General features: G+C 37.9%; 1 protein-coding gene across 3 annotated transcripts in view; it reads right to left on the minus strand.

Moving 5' to 3' along the window:
• Nucleotides 1–2,561: 2,561 nt before the first annotated feature.
• Nucleotides 2,562–26,509, minus strand: part of LOC6031853 (receptor-type tyrosine-protein phosphatase N2) — a 70,649-nt gene continuing 46,701 nt past the window's right edge. Inside the window, exons 3-10 of one of the 3 annotated variants that reach the window (XM_038255186.1) lie at nt 15,593–15,646; nt 13,712–15,083; nt 13,572–13,655; nt 13,270–13,514; nt 12,942–13,197; nt 12,595–12,871; nt 12,092–12,510; nt 2,562–9,435 (exon numbers count right to left, since the gene is read on the minus strand). In XM_038255186.1, coding sequence (XP_038111114.1) covers nt 9,027–9,435; nt 12,092–12,510; nt 12,595–12,871; nt 12,942–13,197; nt 13,270–13,514; nt 13,572–13,655; nt 13,712–15,083; nt 15,593–15,646 — 3,116 coding nt within the window. In that variant the 3' untranslated portion in view covers nt 2,562–9,026. Of the gene's footprint in view, nt 9,436–12,091; nt 12,511–12,594; nt 12,872–12,941; nt 13,201–13,269; nt 13,515–13,571; nt 13,656–13,711; nt 15,084–15,592; nt 15,647–26,509 lie in introns of all 3 variants that reach the window. The other 2 variants (XM_038255187.1, XM_038255185.1) reach the window with 2 other exon arrangements.

The following is a 26,509-nucleotide window of genomic DNA, read 5'->3' on the forward strand; positions in this document are numbered from 1 at the left end:
TTATCAAATAATTCTTGTAAAAAAAACATTGTTACACTGTTTTATGATTTTAATTTCTGAATAAATCCCATATATTCAAAAACCTAGACAAAACATAATTTTCAAAATGTTCAGCGGTTTGCAACCTTCTACAAAGTTGTTTCTTGTCTTACTCATCAAAATGTGCAAACATTTTGATGAGTAAATGACTCATGAAACTCATCATTTGATAAGTTTTCTGAACTGTTAGTTTAAAGTTTCCAAAGAATAATAAAGGAATTTAAAACCAAAAAACTTAAAATAGAGATATCTCAGAAATTTCCCGATAAAACATTTCGCTTTTAGAAGCATTGGAAAGCTGAGAAAATTTCCTATAAGGCACATTTGAAAGTGGCGATGACTATTTTTCCCTGATAAGGTTGTTCTAGAAAACACGCCGTGACATGCTTTGAGTGTTCAGCCAGAAATTCATCACTTTTTTCTCAGCTTTCGGATGGAAAGCTTTCGACCGCGCAGCCATAACGACGCTGCCTGGAGCTTTCTGTGTTTGAAAGCTTTGCAAAACAGAGTGAGGGTGCGTTTAGTGGTGTGATTGGATTGTTGATATATTCAAGGGGATTTTTAATAGGAATCAAGATAAATCTATGTGTTTTTTTCCTGTACCTATTAAATGTTGCAATCCTAGATATGCTTTAACATTTAAGGGTGCACAGCAACCAAAGAAGTTGTTGTCTTCTTATTCCAAAATGGTCAAATTTACGGACCCAATCCTCCAACAACCTGATTGTCAAAATAGTCAAACTTTGTTGTAAATAACTTGGAAGGCAGTACTTTAGGGGATGAATAAAAAATCATATCGATAGTTCCCTTAGTTTTGAAGATACTAAAATGTCTGTAACAAAAATCTTGTGCAAAAGCTCTGGTTGATGTGCACCGTTAAATAACAACGGTATGATAACATAGAAATTAAACATGTCATTTCCTTTTTTCGAATTTTTGAATTCGTCTGTGCTTTAATATTTATTTTCGAATTTAAAATCAGAAGCATTGATGATTAAAAATTTAAAGTAACTTACCTTATTTTTAATGAAAGTAGTTTCTGTGAAAGCACGACGAAAGTCAAATCGGACTCTGAAAACAGTTAAATACTTACCATCATTTTTTTTTATTTCCATTGTTAATTTTTGCGAAAACCGAGAGAGAAAACTTTTGATTGAAGTAATTAATACAATTCTTTATGTTTTCGCAAATCGACTTCCAACTAAAAATCTTTTTTTTAAATGGATGTAAAGTAACATTTGCAATCAAAAAGAACTTCAAAGAAATTTCTTAGCTTTTGTCTCAGAGATGGACCAGGGAATGGACTATTTTTAAAATCTAAAAAAATAATTTTGTTTAAAAAAATGCCCTATAAAGGTTATAACACAAAAAATGGTAAACTTTATCACAATGTAAATGAACTTTTGTATTACCAATTAAATTGGAGTCCAAACCGCCCACACATCACTGTTTACAAAAAAAAAAAAAACTTTGCCGACATGAAAACGTCCACCTTACTAAAACATAACAAACGATGATAAAAATTGGAGTAGATAAAGTTTATCAAAACCGAGTAATTTTCGTGTACTTTTTTCCATCGTTGTGAGACTACTTGCAACGCGTCTCTACTTTGTTCTAGCTGTTTCATTTTTCAAATAGAACTGAAACAGACCACCCGCCACGCGGAGTTGCAGTTTTATTTTTCGAGCAGTATTTTGAAACCGAAATAAAACTGCTCGACGAGCTCAGCTTCAACTCAGCTTCAAAAATAATCAGATATATAGAGATATCCACGTTTTCTTACACACACACACCATGATGCTCTGTTGATATTCAATCGCTCACAATTAAGGGCATTTTTTGAAACAACATTTAGATCAGCGCGTTGCAAACATCGTGTTCTAGTTTCATTTCCGCCAGTTCTAAAAATTTAAAACTGCTCGCAATTTGAAACAATTGTAAAACTTCGCGCTGCAGATAGTCTGAGTATAAAAAAACAGCAGACCTTGGATGTTGTTAGACTGTCTGCAGCGCGAAGTTCAAAAAATCAGATTAAAAAATTTAATTTTTAATGAAAACTTTTTTTAAAAGAACTTTGTATATATTTTTTATTAATAAGGACGTGTGCAAGATGTCGGGAGCGAGGGCCTCCACTCCATATCATTCATTTTAAAATTTTGAATAATTACTCAAAACCTATCAAATGATAAAGAACAGATTCTGCAACCTCAACCTCAAGTCACGAAGGCGCCCAGCTCACGAAGGATTTTGGAGCAACAGCATGGATGGTTCAAGAAATTTTTGGACAAATCGTGACAAAATTTAAACATTTTGTTATGTTCGCTCAATGTTAACATTTCGTTTACTAAAATTAAAATAATTTAATCAAAAGTGTTTGATTTCCAAAAACAACATTAAACTAATAAATTTGAACCTTTAAAGCAACAACTTGTGATATTTGCACCACCATCGGTTTACTACAAAGACAAACTTTCACCTTTTTCTTTTTTTTTTCGTACGTTTTGCATCTTTCCATCTTTTTGTATTTCGACTGTCATAATTGGACTTTATCTACCCTCCACCTTCGATTCTACTTCCTCTACGCCACTATGTTATCGTCGTCAGCCTTTCTTTTCCCAATCGCCTGATGTTTCCTCTAAAACAATTTTCCTATGCTTTTGTTCGTTTTTGCTAGCTCAGGCAAACAAGGTATTTCACAACATTATACACATTTGATTATTTTTAACTGCTTTCACCTTTTTGAGTTGCGTTTTTTTTACTTTAAGAGAATCACTTGTTTTTTTTTGTAGTTCTTCAATAGTTTATATATTTTAAATACTTTTTTTTCTTTCCTTTTTTTTGCTTGCCCGGTTCTTTTTGCTGGTATAAGTTAAGTTGTTTGTTTGCGTGTGTTTTGAGTGTGTGCTGTTTTTGTATATATTTGATGAATTACACAACAATTGATAAAGATGTTACAGTGTGTGTGTCTGTGTTTTTCATTTGTCGATTTGTTTCCAAGCGCATTTTCCATATTCTGTCGTGAAACGTTCTTGTTTGTGTTTGTGTTGATTTGTTTCAGTGTGGGTGTCGGTTAGATTTTTGACGGCAAAGTAGTTAAATATTTTATTTTTGTAGTTTTTTAAGTTAATTTCCGGTGTCTCTTGCTCTTGCTCTCCTGCTAATGATTGAAATCATACTGATTTATGGGTTTTTGCATGAAATTTGGCTATTTCTCAGTTTGTGAAAATAAAAAAAGTTGATTTGTATGCAGAAGAAAATGATAACAAAGTTTAACGGAAGAATGAAACTCTTAGTTCAGTTGTTTCCGTTCCTTTGTAAAGTGCCTTCAGTTCGTATATTTCATTCATTGTTCAAATTATCATTCCTCAGTAAATGCATAATTCTCGGTTCGTTTTTATACAAGCCTTGTTTTCTTACTCAGGGATAAGCTGATGCTGATATACATTATTTTTGTTTTTTTTAATTTTATTTTGCATGTGGTCTTTGTGTTGTTTTTAAGTCTGATACGAATACTTTGCCGTTTATTGTGGACATTTATACACAAGAATATATGAATATTTTTCTTTCATTTACCACAGAATAATATATAATATGTCTATATAATGTCATCTGTATTTAATCCCCCAACTGACTTGGGTTGCAATTTATTTTCAACACCTTCAATGCTTGGTTTTCATCTTCTCACAACAAGGCGCACTGATGTTCGAGGGGGCTCGACTCCCTGCAAAGAGGGTGACGACCCCCACAGCAAACGTCAGTGCGCACTCCTACTAAACGTGGTTTTTGCAATACTTTCAACTGATTGTGGTATAATAATTTCTTATCAAGTCAAACAATGATTAATGTATAATAAGCCCCCATTTGTGATTTTGGTTTTAGGTTGTGTTCTTTCATTACATTTTTTTATTATTTTCTTTTTTGTTGGATAAGTTTTGTATATAATCTCTGATGTATAATGTGTCTAACATTGTTTAAGGGATAATGATTTCGAAAGGATTCATGCATCATTTTGTTTAATATTTAAATAGTTTTTAAAACTTGTGTGACATCGAATATATTTTTTATAAGGAATCTGCCTTCCTTTCACCTTTCTCTGCAGTAGATAATATTTATAAGAACTTGTGTATAGCTGCTTTCTTGTACGCTGTTCCAAGAAATCGAAGGACAAACATTTCGTTTTACAAAATAAGTCATGTATTTTATTCCATAATTTTCCTCCGTGGTCACCAGACAAGTTTGCCTCTGATTCTGTGTGAGTGTTGTGTTGTAATGTGTTTGTGTGTGCAAATTGTGAAAGTGTGTGATTTTTTTTTGGACAAAAGTCTAGTAGCAAAAATTAGGCAAGTTCGTTTACCGAAAAATAGACATCTGTCAGTCTCTGAGTCGTCTAACGTGTGTGAAAGTGTGTGTTTTTGTGAGACAGTTTTTTGTAAGTGCTTTTTTGAATGTTTCAAAACTTGATTTTTTTTCAATATTTATTAAATTCTTCTTCTTCGTGCCTTCTCGCACGCCGGCCAGACCGAGGGAGGCAAACTTGGCGTTTTTTATATATATTTTTGATCTTTCGGTATGGCCCCCGAAATGAGAAAGGGAAAACAAATCAAAATGGCGCCACTGAAATTTGCCCAGGCTTTCGGTCTGGCCGGGCCGTGCCCGCTTCATTTGATCGAATTCTCTTCGAAAGGGAAAATAGCTAAAAGTTTGGATGATCGCCCTGGCCGGGTGTGCCCTAGCTGGCTGGATAGCTCGGGGCACCCGGCCAGAACAGGGTGAGCCAATATATATTTCAATGCATTTTTTTTTTGTTTTGTTTTAATAATTATGTGCATCTTACACACACATCTAGTTACTTTAAATACATCTGTTTATGCTTGTTGGAGACGTGCGAAAATGTACCTTTACTGTATATATATAATATGTATAAGTATTTTTTGTTTGTTTTGTAGTTCTGTTATCTTACAACGCTAATATGTCCATACAATATTAGTAAAGAAATGCGTGAAGAGCCATTTCTTTTGCTTTCTATATATATGCCTTTTAAAAGCTACTTATGTTACTTTAAACTGTTTTCATCGAACAATCGCATAATTTCCTCAAAATAAGAATCTGTATGAAGTCTTCTCTTTTCCTTGCGTCGTGTGTATGTCTTTTGTGTGAGTCAAATCCAACAAGGAATCAAAAACTATATATTTTTTGCCGATCAAATTTGCTCAAATTCCTTCTTTTACCGCCCTCCCTTCTCGATAGTGTTTGATTTCTCTATGGTCTACCTAATAGCTGCACCAATAAGTGTTCGTTTTGTCGCCACGGGTTGGTTAGCAGAGCTGTGAGTCTGGAAATCTGGATAGTTTGAAGTGAGCAGAATTTCTGTTTTTGACGCTTGGATAGTTCAATTTGAATGATCCGAAGACTTTTTTTTCCGGATAATGCATTTGGATGATTAATTCGGATAAAACAATTGAATAATGCATAAGAATAATTGTTCTTGGTAACCCAGGATAACTTATCAAAACCACAAATCTGGATTATCCATTTAGATAATCCCTGCAAAAAATCAATTTGAATAATATATCTGTTTAATCCATCTGAATAACTATTATTATAACTCACCTAAAAATCTTTTCTGAATAGCCACATTGAAATTCCATCAGGATAGCCGTTCTTGATAATCCATCGGGATATTTTTTGTGGATTACCAATCAAAACCCATTTAGATAACCGATCTAGGAACTAATTTGTCAAATTCGTTTGTTTTAATATATTGTGATACCTTCAGGATAAACCATCTTGGTGATCCTTGTCTAAATAATCTATCAGGTTAGTTTACCTGAATAACTCATATGGATCATCTTCCTGGATAAATTTTGGGGTAAGTTGCAAATTGCTATTTTATTTGGATAATCCAACAGCACAATCTACATGGATAATAAATCTATATCTTTTCATCTAGTCAGTTCATCTGAACAGCCCATTTAGATAAAAGAAAATCCTGGGTAACTGTTTGGTAAACTCACCTGGATAGCCACATTGACAATTAATCTCCTACCCATTTGGATAATCTATCTCGATACTATCTGAATACCTCAGCTTGAAAACACATTTGGTGTTTCTTTTTGGAGACTCACATTCAAAATCCATTATGATAATCCATTTGGATAATCTACCTGGATATCCAATTCGCAAAGCTCAGCGATCTGGAGAACTCGTCTAATTAATCAATCTGAATAGCTCATTTGGCATTTTGATCTTAATAAAAAAAAATGGTTAATTTGTCTGGATACCCAGATTCTATCTGGCCATTCTATCTGGAAAATCTGCATGGATAATCTACTAGGACCACATTGAAATTCCATCCATCTAGAAAATCTTTTTGAATGATCAATCTGAAAAGCTCATCATTCTCCGACCTGGACAACGATCTAACTAATAATTTGGTAAAATCGTCTAGAGAATCACATTAAAGGTTTGTCAGGTCAACTCATCTGGCTTCCAAATCTGGATAATCTGTCTGGATAACCTGCCAGGATAACTCATATTAAAATTCCATCAGGATAAACCATCTGAATAATCCATCTGAATAAGCCATTTGGATAAGCCATTTGGATTATCCATCTGAATAATCTATCTGGATAGTCTACCTGGATAATCAATCTGAAAAGCTCACCTGGTTCTGCAATCTGAATAATAATAATAATCCTTTTGAATAGCCCGTTTAGATCTGGATAATCTAACCGGATAAACAATCAGGATAACTCATTTGGTTAATCTTTTTAGAAAAATACATTGCAATTCCATCAGGATAATCCATCTGGATAATCTATTAGGATAACCAATTTAAAAAGCACATCTGGTTCACGGGAAAATCTATCTGAAATTCCATCAGAACTGATTTGGAGAGCCTATCTGATTAGCCAAACCCCTTAAACCCGCGGGATAACCAATTCAAGTAACCTATTTGGATAACTGGTCTGATCAATCCATCTGAAGATTCCTTAAGAAAATTGATTTGGATAACTCGCTTGGTAAACCTATCTGTATAACCAACCTAGATATTCCATCTGGATAACCCAACAGATTTTTGTTTTGGGTCACTCGTTTGGATAATGCATCCGGTCACTCTGACAAATCAATCTGAGCAGGACTATCGATCTGGATAACGCGCATGGTTAACCCCAACTTGAATACTGGGTAATGCTTTTCCATCTGAATAATGTTTCTGGATAGCCTATCTGAATGACTTTGGGGCAAATCCTTTTGGATAGCCTCATTGAAATTTCTTCAGAATATCAGAATCGGAATAAACCATCTGAATAGTTCACCTGGTTAACCGATCTGGATAACTTGTTAAGCTAATCCATCTGAATAATTCATTTGGATAAACAAAAAATTAACTTACCTGGATAACCAAAGTAGAACTCATCTACATAGCCAAGCTGGATAGTTCATCAGGATAATCATTCTGGATAACCATTTGATTAATACATAAGAGAATCTACCTTGATAACACATTTGTTCAAACCGTTTGGATAGTCATTCTGGATAAACCAACTAGATAACTCTTTTGGTTAACCCATTAGATAACTCATCTTGATAGTAAAATCTGAAGACTTTCGATCTTTATCTAGATAATACTATCCAAGCATTACTATCCGGATAAAATTGTTTGATTCTGTGATTTGGAAAATATCTCAATGAATCCTACGGCAATGTCCAAACACTTTTTCTTCTCCAAATATCAAAACTCACTGCCCGCTATCCAACCCATAACGATTTGTATTTTTTTTTTCAGTTTAACTTCTGTACTCTTCTGTGTTTCCTAGTGTGATGATGATGTCTCGGTTGCTTCTGATTAAACCATCTTTCCTCCTTTCCTCCCAAAATATATACTTTTTCATTCGATTATCTTCATGACTAACGGTGTATGTTATGTTTAAAAATTCATCTTTGTCTTAAAAAAGTTTCTCTTTAGAGGTACATATGTGAACTTGGTTTGTGTTAGATGTTTGTTTTGCTAGTGTGTGTTTTGTTGTGGCATATGTATGTGTTTTGAGATTTGTGATTTTTTCTTTGTTTACTGTCACTTCAGTTTATAGAAATAATTAAATGATGATGATATATTTTTTTTTACTTTTTTTTATCATAACTTTTACTTGCCTACTCGACATTTTGTGTGTCTACGAGAATATGTTTTTTGTTGTTGTGTTAATGGTATTATAACTTCCTCAAAAATAATCTTCCCTCTGATCCGTAGATTCCGCTTTCCCGCTTCTGTGCAAGGGGGGGGCGCGTCCGTAGCCTACGTAGTGCCGAATCCGCTGGCTGGCGGCGGACATTCGGCCGGCGAGAGCTTCACGTGACACGCTGGTTGTTGTTTGTTTTTAAATGGTTCCCAATAGATGCTTGAAAATATTTGTTCAGAGGGGCAAAGTTTTCCCTGGATTTTGGCGGGAAAGATTTGCTCCTCCTTTGTGTTTGTGTTTGTGTTGTGTGTATTTTTTTTTGGTTATTTTGTCAACTTGATTTACTACTAGTCAGCAAAATTGACAGATAATAATTATTTTTTCCATTTTTTTTTTTGCATTAATTTTTGTTTAAGGATTGATTAGATAACGGTTATGTCTTATATGTTTTTGTTTTCTTGTGTCATTCAAAATTCCCTAAGACGTTTGCATTGGTTTTCCAGTATCGTGATTTCAGGTTCCGCTAACTCAAGTCGTACTCAACTCAGGTCGTTAAATCATTTGTGCTTAACCAACAAAATATTTCTACTTCTACTGCAAATCAAGAGTCTTAAAAGAACTCAACTTTTTGTAAACTCTCAAAACAAGTTCAAAAAATCAACTTACGATCTTTAGTTAAACTTTATCCACTTTGAGCAACGAGTTTTTGGGGGGCAAAAACCGAACCTCAAATTAAAAAAATAATCAGTTTCACAGTTTTAAAACTTAAATACAGTCTCAACGTAGAAATTCCCATCATCTTTCCGTTTACTTCTTTTCCGCCGTCTTGTCCTTTCGCTTTGCCTCGGTGTTGTCCTGTGTCTTTTCGTCCTTGGTTCCTCCATTGGTAGCTGCCGCAGCCGTTTGATCCTTGGCTTCCGTCGTCGTCGTCGTCGTTGTCGCAGTCGTCGTTGCAGTTACCGCCGTTGGATCGCAGGGTCGCTTCTCGCCACCGCCCGGGTTCGTGTTCTGGGGCAGGGCCTTCAGGATCGCGTGCACCTCCTCGGCGACGGCCATCAGCACAAACTCAAACTGCTGCCGGGTGGCGACCAGGCCGGCCCGTTGATCGCGCAGGTGCTCCAGCGTGGCGGCGATGTCGATCTCGCGGGCGCCCTTGTTCATCCGACCGAGCACCAGGTCGAGCAGGATGTAGGCGCCGGTGCGGCCGGAACCGTTGCTGGAAATGAAAATGAAACATTATGAGACACAAACTGAAAGATGATAGAATTCTTACAAACTAAAAGAAATGTAATTAAGAGTCTTTACAAATCGACAGATGTTTTCAAGTTGCTTTTGAAAATGTTTTCTTCAATGAGTTTCCAACGTCTGTCGGTCTTTCTCCGCCAACTCACTCAAAATCAGAAAAAGTTGCCCGAATCCTTTTTAAACAACATACGTTCCAAGAGTCAATCTAATAAGTTCAGACTCGATTGTCCGAATGTCTCAGAATTTGTTTTTCGTTGTCTTTTTTTATTGTTGAACTTAAGTACAATCCCAAAACTACGCTAAAGTGATTAGAATTTTTAAATCCAACATGGCGGCCAAAATGGCGGTAAACAAATATTGAAAAAAAAAATCAATTCGTAATTTAATTGGCAATTATCTATTAATAGCTATTCTAATATTATAGCTATCCAAAATCTGACTAAAATACACAGAAAAAAATATGTGAATTTACTCGACACGGAAAAAAATATTCACATGTAACCTCAGTTGATGTAAACTTGAGATTCGACGTAAACGATTGAATCACACGTAAAATCATGTTATTTGTTGCAAATTTACATCAAATTGCATTTAAATTTAAATGATTAATGACGTGCAAAAGTGTTACGTCATAAATGATGTAGCATTCGAAAATATTTTTTTGTGTGTAGGGTCGCAGAACTCCAATTTGATGCTTGAAGTGAGAAAGTAAAATAATAATAATTAAGGCATCTCTCAATCGAGTCTGCAATGTACAAATTTGCAGCAAACCTTAAAAAAACGGATTGTAAATGATCGAATTTTTTTTTTTAATTCCGGAAAACACCCTTAAACATTTTCATTTAATTATATTTTTAAATGGTTGCTTTAACAATTACATTGGTGCAGTTGTTATCCTGAGCTGAGATTTGGACTACATTTCTACAGCTTCACACTAGAACCTTAAATATTAAGTAAAAAATAATTTTGAGGATTTTTTTTTCAAATCAGGAAATTTTGAACCTTCAAAAAAAATTAAAATTTATTTGTGTCATGTTCAATAGTAGTTTTGATCCGAATATGTTTGTATAATGTGCATTTTTTTTCAGTGACTTACAATCTAATAAGAAAAAAAGCCTCCAAACCTTGCTCCAAACTCAAATCCAGCGCTTTCGAAATTTCAACTTTGTTTGTGATAGGTGACAGAACACTCCAAGCGTCTTCACCACCACAACCTGACTTTGACATAGAGTTATCTACTTGCGCATGTATTGCGTGCTAGTGTGCGTGAGATCGGTCTTAGATAACTCTATTCTACTTTCGTTCGTTTCATTCACAAACGAATGAGTGCTACGCAAAGTCACTCACACAGTTATTGACTTCCCTCAAGAAAAACATTCGCTCAGAGAACGGCCGTTTGTCATTCTACCGAGACAATGACAAAATGACTGCTGTCACCACGCTGCAAACACAAGGAAGAGAGAGACGAAAAACGACGGCTGCTTGAGTGGTGCTCATTTTTCGTTCGTTTGGTCTTTGTGTTTACGTTCACCAACCGTCGCCAAGCAATGTCAATCATGATAGGCACTGTGTGACAGCGATTAAATTTGGTTTTCGGAAGTGACCGCTGACTGAATTTTCTATCAAATATCGAGGAGTCCGATTCAGTGACAGTCCCATTCTAGTTACTCCAAAACGACTCATTTACTCGCGACCACAACAAATTGAAAGCGTCAAAAAACTGCTCCGACCGTCACCTACCGTTTGTCGCTTCCACACCAATCATTACAGCATACTCTCTTTGCTCTCCCTCTCACTTCAATCGGGTAGTACAGCGAATGATCAGAGAGACCGATAGTGTTTTGTCACTCAGTCACTGAGTCGAAATAGTTTGCGATCGGCTTTGTTTTCCTCAGTTATAAAACTGCTTAAAATCCATGTTATCAAAAATGTTTTGCAATTTTGTTGATAACACGACATTAAAGACACATGTACAAACAATTTCCATCATGCCAAATACAAATTTACGGCAAACTATGGTAGTGCAAAACAAAAGAGCGCCACAAGCTGGTATGTTGTTAGATTCTCTACTCTCTGAACGTATTTGTGTGTGGCGCGGGTCGACGGACGGAGTAGGTAAAGAAATTTATGAAGTATTTGTGTCGCTGGGAGAAGCGATTGAGCAAGTCGCTGACAGCCTGAGCGTAGTGTTCGCTCGCGACTGGTGGCGAGCTCTAGTCGGCAAAGATTCGCTCGGTGATGAGTGAGTGATTTCTGATCTTTGAAAAGAAAATCAGAACCCTTGGAAGAAAGTTCGCAAGCGAAATATTTTTTTTGAGATTAATCTATCCCTGCCACGTGGATTATACAAAAGCCCCGACCTTTTGTCTCACTGACCAACTTGTCATACATTCTAATAACAATTGAGAAACAAAAAAATATCACTAAAAATGTATATTTTCATTGAAAAATTTATATTTAAAAGGGACATCTCTTTTTCAACTAGCATGACACTGCCCTTACAATTGGAAAATTATTGAATGTTCAAATCAAATAGCTAAACATATCCATTGGTTATTATCGAATGAATCAAGGAAAAGCAAATTTTTGATAGTTCTGATCCCTTGAAAAATCCCTCTGAAACCTACCTGCTGTGCACGACGATCGGGCAGGACCGTCCGCGGTACGATTTGTTCACCTTGCGGCGGAAGTCCAGCAGCGCCTTGGCCGAGGTCGGCACTCCGCTCTGGGGCCACGACAGGAAGTGGAACTGGGTGACGGTGCGGGTCTCCCCGGTTCGGAGGTTCTTCAGGTAGAACGACCGCACCAGATAGTCGTCGCACCAGATGTGCTCGCTCACGAGGTGCACCTCGTAGATGTGGTACACCTCGGCGCCCTCCTCGGGCCAGTAGCGCGCGCAGGCCGGCTCTCCGTTCTCCTGGAGTCGGCAGAGTGCCACCAGTACGACGGCACCTTGCTCCCACACCATCTGCCAGAAGTGGGCCAGCGTCGACTGCATCGGTCCCTGGGCGGCCACGTACGCCGGGGCACGTGGATCGTGGTCCGTCTGGAAGGGGAAAAACTTGGTTGAATTGGAGGTAATCTAGCCTTACGTTTTGAGCGGGGGAAGGTTGGCACAAGCGCAACTTACAATCGTTGAAGCGTTGATGTAGTCCATGCCTTCCGCGTTGGCCAGGTGGTTCAGGACGACGCGTGAGTGGTCGTACGGCAGCGGGGCTCCGGCACGGTTCAGCGGTGCACACTGTGGCTGCAGGGCGGCGTCACGGGCACTCGGTTCGGCCTCGTACCGACACAGTGCTTCCCACTCGCGCTGCAGCCGACCCTTGTTGCGCAGATGATCCTCCATGTACGACAGTACCATGTGTCCGGTAGAGATGTCCATGTTCGTTAACGCGGGTTCCTCACTCCTGTAAGCATGGGGAAAGTAGATGGGAGCAGTTAGTGAAGGTTACCCTTAGGACACCAGTAAACACCAACCAAGAAGACGTGCTTGACCTGGACGACGGTGGCCGCTCGGCTTCCTTCGCGAGCGATGTAATCCTGCCGCCGGGTGATTCCGTATTGCCCGCTCCTTTGCCGGCCATCCTCGCCCGGCACAGGTCCTGGTAGTCCTTGCTGCAACTGTCCGCACCCGAAAGTCCCGCCTGCAGTCCGCCTAGTTTGTCCTTCTTTTTATCATGCTTCTTGATAAGAAATAAAGTAATCACTATCACGATGATCGCCGCGGCACCAGCTCCTGAAACGAACCCCAAAATCACGTCACTCATCCGAATCCGATCAGATGCTCAACGCCAAGCCAACTCACCTGCAAACATGAACGCCATCACGTGCGTCACGTCCGGGCCCTCTTCGACGCGCTTCAATCGCTCAGTCGTGACGGCGTCTAGGTCCTTGGTCTTGTCACCTACGCCGGCGGAATCGACCACCACGCCAAATCGACGAGACAGGTTGTTACGCACGCGGCTGTCGTTGATCTGCTTCGCCACGTCGGCGGCCGTCTTCTTGTCAGGATTGGACTCCACCCGGAACGATACCTCGTGGCGGTCGACCCTGCGAAATTCGTTATTGTAACAGGGATCGTTTGTGGACTTGAAGTTTAGTACTCACCTTGGATGCGTAAAGTATCCCTGCATGTTGAGGAGTTCGGCTAGTGCAGTCACAATCCTCGAGCCGTCCTTCCAGTTGTCGATCCTGAAACGAATTATTCAAGTGATAACTGGAAAACTCAAAATGCGGACCTAGCTTACGGATTCCTCAGGATCACGTGGGCGTACTCCGTGTCCACCGAGTGCGGCGCGTGGTTATCGTCCGTGTGCACGTGCAGTTCCTTCTTGGACTTGGGGCGCTTGGAGTCACCGTCCGCGTCTTCCTTGCCCTTGGGCAGTGCCTCTCCCGGGGTTTCGTTCGACGGTGGAGGACCAGCCGGTGGGCCGGGTTTCTTCACGTCCAATCGCTCGTGACGGGTAAATCCCAGGATGTTGTCCAGCAGCGTCCGTGCGTCGTTCTTGTTCTTAGCCGTTCCGGGTTTCGGTACGTACACGAACCCACCCTCGGTGTACAGTCCGGCCTCGGAGGGTGCGAACTGGGCGTCCTCGCGGAACGTGTTTGGCACATCGCTGATGTCGTTGGCGGCATGTACACCGTGCGGTTTCTTGTAGAACTTGTCCAGGTTCGGGGAGTTCTTGTCCTGGCCGGCGGAGTTTACCGAGTTGACATTCTCTGGAGCAAAGTTGGAAATTTTGGGAATGTGATGCGCGTTGGCGTACTCACGGAACGACGATGATTTCGGATGGATGAACGTGTAGTCCGGAACGTCGACGGGGGTCAGCTTTTCAACGAGCTTCTTGAGAGCCTTTTCTTCGTCAATGTCGGCGGATTTCTGCTCCTTGAAGATCGAGTGATCGCGCTTCTCGCTGAAGGAGACCTCCGGCTTGATACGCATCTCGAAGTGTTCAACCTCGTTGGGAGTAGGATCGTCGATGTAGTCGGTGACGTCTGGGCTGGGGTAGGCTTGAGGACCGGCGTTTCCAAACTGTTCCAAGAGTCGCCGGAAGTTGGCTCTGTTTCGGAGGTTGGCCAACCGAATGTGCTCAAGCTCTCGCTGACGGTAGTCGATGACCGGGGAAATGATCGGTAGCGGGACCGGTTCCAGATCTTCAACGATCGGCATCGGAGGAGCGTGACGGTTCGGGTCCATTTCCGGGTGGGACTTCTTGCTGTGCTGTCGAGCCGATGGGAAGAACCGTTTCTCATTAAGGGACGGCTGTGACTTGCTGACTGGTTGAGACTTTTTCAACGGTGGATAGTACACCTCGTCAGCGTACTCATCGTTGGGTGGAGTGAATCGTACGAATGCCAGCGGACTCTGCGGACCCAGAACCTCCGGATCGGGGGCTAGGTTTGCGCACAGATTCCGCGGAATCTCCGAGTTGGTGCGCATCGCGTACAGGGCACCCTGCATGCGACACTGGGTGAACGGATGCTCCCAGCCCAGACTGGCACCCTGAAGATCCTCGAGCATTATGGCTAGAAAGCGGGATGCATCCTCGTCCAGGGGCTCCCGGAAGAGCTCTTCCGGCTCGAGCCCGTACTGGGGAAGACATTTTCCGAACGCGAAATCTGAAACCAAGCAGAAAAATGCGCATATCGCTCAAGGTCTCATCAAGCGCACTAATTGCAATCTAGTTCAGCGAAAAAAAGGGGAAGTGTCCACACCAACTAATATGATACAATTTGCGTAAGCATGACTGACGGCGTCGGAAAATGACCAATTAGAAAGTTTTCCCGGAAAGGCAATTTTCCGACCGAGAAATAAAATGCAATATTGCACCACCCTCCACCACCCCACCCTAGTGGTTCAAAACAGATATTGAAATAAAACTTATTTTATTAGCTTTAAAAGACGATTGAATGTAAAATATTCAAAAAACAGCCAAAAAAGGAAAGTGTGAAAATTCTCAGTGGGTCATTGAGAATAAAAATCAGGGAGGTTACAAAAAAAATAAATAAAAAAAAACAACATCAACATAACACCTTGCCCACACAAGCATGAACCACCCTGTTGCGCATACAAATGAAAAGCGAATTCCATCATACTTTTCGCGTTCCGCGTACAAAAAAAAACTCACCATCGTAGCACCATTCCAGATGTTCGATGCAGAGTGTCTCGGCAAACAGGCAACCTGCAGAAAGGGAAAAATAGAGAGAAGTGAACGCAATGATAACCAATCTAAAAAGTGTCGGCTCGGTGACTCTATTGCTGGGGGGGAAATCAATTTAATTTTGTGTCCGTGTTGGTTTTTTTCTCTTAGATATGAAACCGATAACGTTTCATTTCATTAGGTAAGGGTTATTGTGTTTCGGAAGGAAAGTCGTACACCCACACACTTATTGTTTATGTCGGAATAGTTGGGGAGAGGCGATGAGTGCCTCCGGCAGGGCAATTTCAACTCCCGATAAGTCCGGTTCAAATATAGTAGGAGACGTGGTTGAAGTGGGCGAGAAAAGTCAACAGGTGGAACCAATATCAATAAAGTTTGAGGGGGATTCATTCCTCCAGGGTACACAAGAAAATAATGAATGCTATAGCCCGTTTGTGGGATGTCATCATATTTATTAGAGCCTTTGAGCGGGTTTTTGATTTGAACGAACAAGTACGATACATTTTCAATGAAAAAAAAAAAAATGAAAAAATGACTCAATCCACCTAAGGGTGTATTAAGTAAGGTTTTATCCTACGATACTCAATTTTTTCCACCATGATTTTAAAATGTTAAGTTTCCTATTTCTATGATTTTGTACCCGGAAAATTCTTCCCAATACTGAGAAAAGCAGGGAGCGCATTTTGCCCCGGAAGTGCATATTACCCCCTCTTCCCCGACACGTTTCCTAAGATGTCAATATAAGTCTTTTGTTTAAAAATATTAGGGTGACAAACAATAATGAAAATTTTGAAAAATCTTAGAAAAACAAAAAAAAAAAAGCAGCCAATTCAGTTTAGGTATAAGAGTCGCTTTTCATCATTGAAGTTTGTATGAAAAAAAAAAAAACACGCAAAAATGTATGGGGAAAAGCAAAAAAATGAAATTCTACCAAAATGTGGTGCCGTCATCTGGGGTGAATCGGGACTTCAGTCTGAATAGTGTTTAGAGCATTTAATGAGTTTAAATTTGGAAATGGATGTACACACTTTGTTGGCCTAAGTCTGTTCTAACCAAAACCAACCAGAAAAATCAAAATATAGTGCTCCTACATGGTTAAAACTGCTGTCCCTATTCGCCCCAGTTGACGGTGTATCGTATCATTGTCAAGTATGAGATTCTTATGTAAAATTTTATGACAAACAAATTTGTCGATCCAAGTTAACCCTTACGAGTTATTCGGTTGAAATAATACGTTTTTGTATGAAAAGATATTTTTTTACAAGCGTTAACGGTCTAAGGCAACCTTTAAACCTTAACCGATTTCGCTCAAAATTTTCACAGTTACTTATTTTTGCCTAAGGTATCTAATCAGGGGATATCCCTTAGATCAGCTATTCTCAACCTTCTTCTAGGCCGGAATCACTGCCTTAGGTTGATTTATAATATTGTCACCCTAATAAACACACATTTGTATGAACTCAAAAAGAGCTAACTTCCTAATGTATTGAGGTCGGGTCTAGCTCATTTCCCCGAATATCATTTCCCCGAAAATCATTTTCCCTAATTGGCCCCATTCCCGAATGCCATTTCCCCGAATATCGTTTCCCCGAATATCATTTCCCCTAATCGGCTATATCCCCGAATACCATTTCCCCTAATCGGCCACTTCCCCGAATGCCATTTTCCCGAAGTGACGCTTACGCCAATTGCCGTCTATTTGAATTTTATTTTCCCGAATTTTCATATCCCCTATTCATCACTTTCGCTAAAGCCTTTTTCCATGACTAACAGTTATTTTCTTCCTCAATTTCACCGAACAGCTTTTTGAGTAAGCTGATGATTAAATGTTGTAAAATATCCGATTTTTTTTTCAATTAACATTGGTGTTCAAACGCATAATTAGATGTTGTTTTTGATAAATTTTCAAGAAAATTTGTCTTGTTTTCGAATTTTTTTCAAGAAAATCGGTCAAATTGGGGAAATTCTCATATGTTTGGCAGGTTAAGTACTCGCTGCTAACACCATCCGAACAACTTTTTGCTAAACTTTTGATAGAAACTTGCATGCCCAATTTGTATTGAGCTATTTATCATTCGATTTCAGTTGAAAACGCTTTTAATGAGCTGTGATTGTACACCCAGAGTTAAAGTCCATGCGGATAGTCCTTTCGAAAAGAAACGTGAGGAAAGTACTATTTGGCGAGAGTAAAGACCTCTCGTGCTACAACAACAAAAAATCCTGTTCATTCGTTCATTAAAATAGTTTATCCGATTGATTGGCTTATTTGAAACCATGACCGTTACTTAATCACCGAAACATGGTGTCCAATACGGCAAAAGGCGCAGTTCAATATGCCGAAGGTCTCGGGTGCGAACTCTGTACCGACACTTTTTTAAGGGTGATTTTTTTTGGAAAATGAATCCACGAGTAAAGTACTCTCGGTAATTTCGGGATTTATCCTCTCCGTCCGTTCACAGTGCCATTTTACTACCGAACCATGCTCTTTATCCTCTTGTATACCGATGCCCAGTTCTGGGTATATGTAAAAGTGCTGATATGACAATATTATAGGCACGTTGGAGTTAGATGCTGTTCCCCTACATAAGGCTATCTAGTCAGAAATTTACTAACACATTCAAAGTATTTTTACATGACAGCTGGACGTTTGTTTGCATCAGATTCGATATCTCTTTCTAGCAAAAGTTGTTTGTCAGGCGACTTCTAGCTGTTTTTTTTTTTACTGAACGTCCGATATGTCAGCCAACATCCTTTGCAGGGCTGTGACAGCTCGAGCTCGATCATTGTTTGCATTACGACACTGTGACGAGAAGTTTGTATTTTTTGGGTTAAATTATATTTTTTCACTGGGCCTGGAAAGCCTTATGGCGCTAGTACAAATTTTATTTTGAGTTTTTGTTGATTATACTTTTCGCCATAAAATTAAATTCCAAACCAGCAATGTGAATAAAATGATCGCAAATCGCACGGTATGTTTTTTTAATCATAAAAAAAAACAAAACTGGTATTGCATTATTATTATCTTTATTATTAATATCATGTCCATAAGAAAAAAGTGTTCGTTTTGAGAATATATAAAAAAGTATGTAACAAAATTCATTGTATTTGGATAGTCACAAACCTTTGAACAACCCTTTCCCCCTAAAATGCTACGTCTGTTCTGAATGGAGCCAAAAAGAAAGTTGATCATTCAAGGCCAATACGAACCTTTCAAGAAATATCATATGTAGTTTGATGTGATAAAAATTGCCATAATTTTTTTTTTATAAAATGCTATTTCCCCAAAAGCAATCCAGCGGAAATGCCCGGTGCCCAGGAACGCGCACGCTCCAGGGCACCGGGCTTTTCCGTTTGACTGAGTTTAGGGAAATGGCGTTCAGGGAAATGACTATTCAGGGAAATGACTAATCGGGTAAGTGGCATTCGGGGTTTTGGCCCATTCGGGAAAATGGCATTCGGGGAAATGACTACTAAGGGAAATGTATTTTCGGGGAAATGGCATTCGGGGAAATGTCCCTTCGGTAATATGGGTTTGGGGGAAATGTCATAGATCCACTGAGGTCATATACGACCTTTTTGAAAATTAAATTCGCAATCATCCTGTTGAAAACCCGTAAATTTAGTATAGTTTTACTTTTAAATTTTAAAACAAAGAATGACACGGGAGGTAACATTTTTAAAAGGTGTAAGCCTTACGCTGCTTAATGCCAAAACTTTTGCTATATGAATGCTAGAGCCTTGAAATCTTCTGACATTAAATTTATAGCATGAATACATATTTTACAAAACCAATAAATCTTGTAAGACCCCTAGGGGAGCGTTCATTTCGATCCAAAACTTGAAATATTGCTAAAAATATAGTTTTTGATCAAAACAGGTTCCCTTGGTATCAAACGAAAGCTTAGGATGTCTCCTTTTCAAAACCGACCTGGATATGGTCATTGTGGCCACCGGGAATCTGCTAAAACCGAAAAAAGGCCTCAGCTTTGAAACAAGAAAAAGTTGCAGTAGTAATGTCAGCGGCATAACTATAATGACGAGAAACGAACGATATTTGAACCAGTGTTAATCTTAATTGGATTTATTGGAGTAGTTTTATATAACTTTTAGTTCAGTAGCAGACAAAACTTCTTGTAAAAATATTGACAAAAAAAAAAAACAAAATGTATAGCTTTCAACGATAAAGCATGGAAACGATGGTTGTTGCTATCCCAAAAACCTTGTTGAAAGTCTAGAGAAAAAGTTACATAAAACTTAACAAATAGCAAAACAGTTCAAGGTGTCAAAATGCTATCCGTCATATTATAAAACTCCCATTATATAATGCTCCCAAAGTCATATTATAAAACCCTTTCGAATATAAATTTAAGTAGAACTCAAGTAGAACAAATAATAACAATGTGTTTCAAAGAGTTTATAATTAACTTTTATATTATGAACTGTTACTTGTGTGCATGATGACCATGCTTACGGCAAACATTGATGGCATCGAAATCGGTTCCGGGCACGCGAGATAGTCCGAATGACGTCTCACGATGAAATCGATTTTTTTTCCATTGCAGGTTGTCGGCAAAATTTCCCACCCACGCTGGCATCCCTGTGGCACGTGGGTGGTTTAGGTCAATGTTTTTGTTTGACGATTCAAATATTGTTTAAAATATGCCTGATCAATTACAGCAATGCTTTGGTTTTTGACTGATAAACAAAGTATTTCCTTCCCAGAAAACATCAGTACATTGACCTGATAAAAGTTTCTCGTTCTCTCTGCCCGTGTATGAGTGTGCCAAATTCAGCAAGCTCACACTCTCCGGCCATAAACAGCTGTGATGACGTCAAAGCGAAAAGTTCCCTTCTTTCCACCAACCCAGCCCAAACACACCACTCTAATACAGTAACAGCAGCAGCAGGCAGTAAGTCGGTCGGATGGAAAACTCGGAAAAGCCAAATTGAATGAAGTTATCGTTCTCAAAAGAACCACCAGCGGAGATGTTGACGTTGCCGGCAAGTTTTCCGTCGTCGTCGGCGCTTTTCCGAGACGGAATCGTTGATAATAATATATTGTCGCGATTTGCGTTCCACTTTTGTGTTCAGTAGGGTTATTTGTGTACCAACACAACTAATTGTGTACTTGGCATTTGAACAGGGTCGAGACAATTGCGACGCCATTCAGCGGGAGAAAAGAGTGTTTTGTTCGAACTGGAGTGGCATTAGTGTTGTTGTGCTAGTATTTTTATGGTTGAGAGATTTTTTTCAGCACAAGTCACACATTCCTGCTGTATGGATTACTGAGCTGGATAAATATGACAAGTGCTGAAAAAACAAGTTTTGCAACGAATTGAAAACAAATCCACATCACATAATTTAAAATTGACCCTGCACACGTCTGAATACACCAACATAACTTTTTTTTATCAAATCAGTTTTTGATTCACGGAAATTCGCCCTCCCTCTGAAAGGCACTGACGATATAAGCCTTTAAGTTTGTTTTCGAATTATGTATGGTCATGCGCAGGTACGCAGATAATGGGATTTTGGCCGGGGGTTTGATCATCCCATGCATGGGTTTCTGTGTTTTCCCGAGCATGTGTCTGTCCTTGTGCGTGGGATATGGGTTTGCCGAGAAAATAAATCTAATTAAAAATTTCACCTCACGTACTGAGGTATAAAATATCCATTTTGACGAAGGTAATTAACTCAAGAATTCAAAGAATTTAGTCCCAGCATCAAATAAACAAAATAGACATTTTTTTGATAAGATAAAATAGAAAAAAAATAAACGCAGAAACAATTGCTTCATGGAAAACGGGTAAGTCATCTTTTAACATGACGGCGCCCACGTGACGTTCGCAAGGCCAAAGAAAACGCCGAAGATCCTCGGAGAATGCTTTTGCATAAATTGAATTAAAAATATGCGCCCGACCATTTCCAGCGAATCATCTTGAACGGGCACGTTCCCCACCAAATGGAACCAATTTTTCATTCGACGCTGGAGAAGAAAATGGCAAAAAAAACTTTCCCTATAAAAATAGGGTGATGGGTGCGTAAATAGCAAATAATGTAATTCACCGAAGGGTCCATACGATAAATGGCAAAATCGGCTGGATTTACGGATCAAAGCCAATACGATGCTAATGTCGAGGGGCTTGGAATTAGGTTAGGTTGTGCTAAACGCAAAAATCATAACCTTAAAAGCTTGTCCAAGGTTGGCCTAGGCTGCTGTTGGAAGTCCCACTTCAGAGGCCTAATGGAAACATGGTTCCTGTGGTGCCATTTGCTGCACGGTACACTCAAATATGGAGTGCGTGTTCGTTGCCGAATTTGAGGTCGATTATTACTATGGATTATTACATAGGGTTTATTTTCAAGATTTTTTTTAGTATTTTAGTATTTTAGTATTTTAGTATTTTAGTATTTTAGTATTTTAGTATTTTAGTATTTTAGTATTTTAGTATTTTAGTATTTTAGTATTTTAGTATTTTAGTATTTTAGTATTTTAGTATTTTAGTATTTTAGTATTTTAGTATTTTAGTATTTTAGTATTTTAGTATTTTAGTATTTTAGTATTTTAGTATTTTAGTATTTTAGTATTTTAGTATTTTAGTATTTTAGTATTTTAGTATTTTAGTATTTTAGTATTTTAGTATTTTAGTATTTTAGTATTTAAGTATTTTAGTATTTTAGTATTTTAGTATTTTAGTATTTTAGTATTTTAGTATTTTAGTATTTTAGTATTTTAGTATTTTAGTATTTTAGTATTTTAGTATTTTAGTATTTTAGTATTTTAGTATTTTAGTATTTTAGTATTTTATTATTTTAGTATTTTAGTATTTTAGTATTTTAGTATTTTAGTATTTTAGTATTTTAGTATTTTAGTATTTTAGTATTTTAGTATTTTAGTATTTTAGTATTTTAGTATTTTATTATTTTAGTATTTTAGTATTTTAGTATTTTAGTATTTTAGTATTTTAGTATTTTAGTATTTTAGTATTTTAGTATTTTAGTATTTTAGTATTTTAGTATTTTAGTATTTTAGTATTTTAGTATTTTAGTATTTTAGTATTTTAGTATTTTAGTATTTTAGTATTTTAGTATTTTAGTATTTTAGTATTTTAGTATTTTAGTATTTTAGTATTTTAGTATTTTAGTATTTTAGTATTTTAGTATTTTAGTCAAAAAGTTTATTAGTAAATTTTGATTTGAGTGTAGGTTAGGGTGCCCAGAAAAAATGACCCCCTGCTCCACAAGCAGAAAACGGTTTATTGGGTTATTTTAAGCATCTGTGTAAATTTTGAGCGAAATTGGATGAGATTAACCCATTGATACCCGAGCCTAAAGTTGGCGAAAAAAAATATTTTCATACAAAAATGACTTTTTTAAATCGCTAATAACTTTTCAGGATCGAGTTTTACAGCTTTGGTATGTTCTACAAAGTTGTAAAGCATTAAATTTCCAATAAGAATCTCACTTTTGAGAATATTTGGATGGAAGTAGCGCACCGTGCAGACCAAACCGTAAGAAAGTTGGGTTTTCCATACATTTTTTCAATTTTTCCCATACAAACTTCACCTCCGAGTATCAATGGGTAAATGATGACCGATTTTGCTCATATTTGGGCCAGAGTCCTAAAAAAGGTCAAGGAACAATATTCAGCTTGTGGAGCGAGGTGTTGAAAAAAAGTCCTATATTCTGGGCACCCTAGTGTAGGTGCAAATCCCGGAACACCATTTGACCAGTCTAATTGCACTCAAGGTTGAACAATGGAGTCAGGGTCGGGAAAATTCTGTTCAATTTCGTTTCAATGTTTTGTTTGGTAAAGAAAGCATGAAATACCAAGAGATTTAGCGAAATGTTTGCAATCTTCCTCTCATTAAGCAGAAAAATAACATGTTTTGCAAGGTGATTCCCCCTACTTCTTTTATGACGAAATTCGTTGGAAAATCTCAACGACCCTTAAACTTTTGGTTATTACGACAGAAAAAATCTAATTAAGCAGCCCTCCTCAAACCCACACCGGGCAGCGAAGCTTGCATGTTTGGGTAAATTATTCAAATTGCTTTCGGCAAGCTTCTTTTTGGAGGAGGTGCAAAGCTCGTAAGGAAAAAAGCTTACTTTTTGCGCACACGTGTTGAATGTGCACCTGAACCTGTGAACTGGCTGGGGTGGGAAGGCTATTTTTAGCACCAGTCGTTTTTCACGTCCACCCTACAACTTCCGATAGAACTCTCCTCCTGTCTTTGGACATGTTTTCGACCGGTCGCGATCTGGATTAAGGAAATTCGATATTTCAGAGAAAATTAGAAGATTGAGAGAAATTATGACTGTGGTCGTACGTGCGTCACGAGAAAAAAAAATTGTAGACGTTTCCTTGTAGTCTATTTCTATCTAAACCACAACATATAACACTTAAAATACCAAGTTTTATTCATCATTCACTTTCTTCACGGAAACTATCTCAACAATAAATTTAACAAGCTCGAACAATGCTCCCTTGATTATTTGCCCACTTTTCAGCTCCAATTATGTTAATGAAGCCAATTTCCCACGATTTCCTCCACTTATGTGCGCCAACAAATGGAAGCAAGCATTTCTCTCTCTCTGGCTACCTCTTTGTGTCTCAAACGAGTCAAATTTCCGACAAACATCAAGAATCGGTTCCCTACCTCCCACGCGGTAGACTTTTCCCACATGTGCGGCGGTCCACCTTCTCTCGGAAGGACTTTTGTGGTTTTTGGACGGTATCTGTTGTGTGGTCCTCCGAGAGCAACCTTTTTGATGGTGAGACCTGAGCAGGTTTCCTTCTCGAAACAAGTGTAACTTGACATTTGGATTGGGTTGGTTATCGTTTTGTGTGTTTTGCTGGTTGGTAGAAAAAACGTTGATTTTTTGCAGGGCTGTGGAGTCGGAGTCGGAGTCGGAGCCGGAGTTGGTGGAGTCGGGTCTTTTTGGGGACCTGGAGTCGGAGTCGGAGTCGGAGTCGTCAAAACTCGAACAGCTGGAGTCGGAGTCGGAGCCGGAGTCGGCTAAATTTTATGAGTTTGAGTCGGAGTCGGAGCCGAAGATTTCTGATAACCCGGAGTCGGAGTCGGAGCCGGAGTTATCTTAGATTCAAGAAAAAATATGTTTTTTTATTGTTCAGTATTTCCTATATAACAGCTTAATTTACAAAACAACTTATATTTTGAATTTTTATTGTGATTGAAAAGCTCTAATTGGGTTATTACGCTATAATCACTAACCTCTTACCCAAGTATGTAGTATCATAATTCAAAAATTAATAAAAAAATATTGGTTATGTAGTCAGACTACAATTATGTACCCTTTCAATTCAAATTTGACCAAATTTCATCCAGTTATTTCTGAAAAAAGTACACACAAAGTAATCTTTTACCCCGATAGCGAATGTCTTAGAGGTTTTAAGTTAAATCATTTTTTAGGAAAAAATTACGAGGTACATAAAAAGATTATAAATAGTAATCACTGTTTTTGCAGATCGAAAAAGAGCCACTGACAGTTTAACTTTTGTAACAAATAATCAACGATTATAACAATCTATTACTTGAAACTCAACATGCGCATTATAACTGTTTATAACTGAGTACAAGAAATCAAAGTGTTGCATTTAAAATAATTGAAACTTGCAACAAATTTGAAATAATCATTGATTGTTGATGTTGTTGTTGATTTTAGGTAAACTATTTTGATATCGTTGCAAATTATCGTTGAACAAATCTCAAATTTTCCCATACTGTATGTCTCACGCCAATATGACGGAAAGTGATAATCATTGCAAATCAACGTAACTTAAAAAAATGAAATATTTGTGACCTTGATAATATTTTACTTGTGGATATTTGTTTTTTATTATATTTTAAGTTTTTTCATATATTTTGATGGAGGCGAAAGATCATCGATAAAGCTTCGTTTTAGATGAAGATTCACGATGTATCGTGCACCTCCTTTTTAAAGTATATAAAATTTTAAAATTAAAATAAATTAAAAATTCTCCATGTCACAGATGTTTGAAAAGGACATCTTAAGCGTCCTTTCCACGAAGAAATTGTTTAGATACATTGATTTGCAATAATAATCTCCTTCAGCCATGGCGTGATGTCTATGTACATCTTAAAAAAACAAAAAAAAAAAATTCGTTTAAAATTGTCATTTAAAAAACAAGGTGCCTGTCACTGTGCTTCTTACAAATGTCAGCCTGAAAGTGAGCAAATTGAATTTTAATGTTCAATAGATCATTAAGACCAGGTTTCTTTTTGTTATTCATTCAAAAATATCAATTTAATATTTAAATTTATTAGCTTTGAAAAAAATATTTTCAAATTTGAGGTTAAGCAAATAAAACCAAATTTACTTACAAAACTGTTCTTCTCAAAATGCCTCTAAAACTGAAGATATTTTTTGATTTCTGTTTCCATAACGTATAAAACATGTAACCTAGAAACTTTTTTTCCGTTTATTTGCTTTACTTTACTTTTACTTTACTTATTTTTCTTGACAAAAACATGACGCTTAGAGAGTATTTAAATAATCCTTTTTATCAATGTTTTAAAAATAATTAACCAAGAATAGTTAACTTAATTTAGAAACATTTAAAATATGTGGAGTCGGAGTCGGAGCCAACCATTTGTTCAAAGCCGGAGCCGGAGTCGGAGTCGGAGTCAGCTAATCTGAGAAAGCCGGAGTCGGAGTCGTTTGAAATATGACCTGACTCCGCAGCCCTGATTTTTTGGAAGATCAAAGTTTATTTCTTTTTCCTGTTATCTGTTTGGTAAAGTCTGTCTGCCATAAGTTTTCTTTTTTTATATCCACATTTCGAGAAACAAACATGTTCAAATACGATTCATGATGTTAAAAAAAAATAAGCAAAGAACA

The sequence above is a fragment of the Culex quinquefasciatus genome, chromosome 2 (genome assembly GCF_015732765.1).
Source record: "Culex quinquefasciatus strain JHB chromosome 2, VPISU_Cqui_1.0_pri_paternal, whole genome shotgun sequence".
Lineage (NCBI taxonomy): Eukaryota > Metazoa > Arthropoda > Insecta > Diptera > Culicidae > Culex > Culex quinquefasciatus.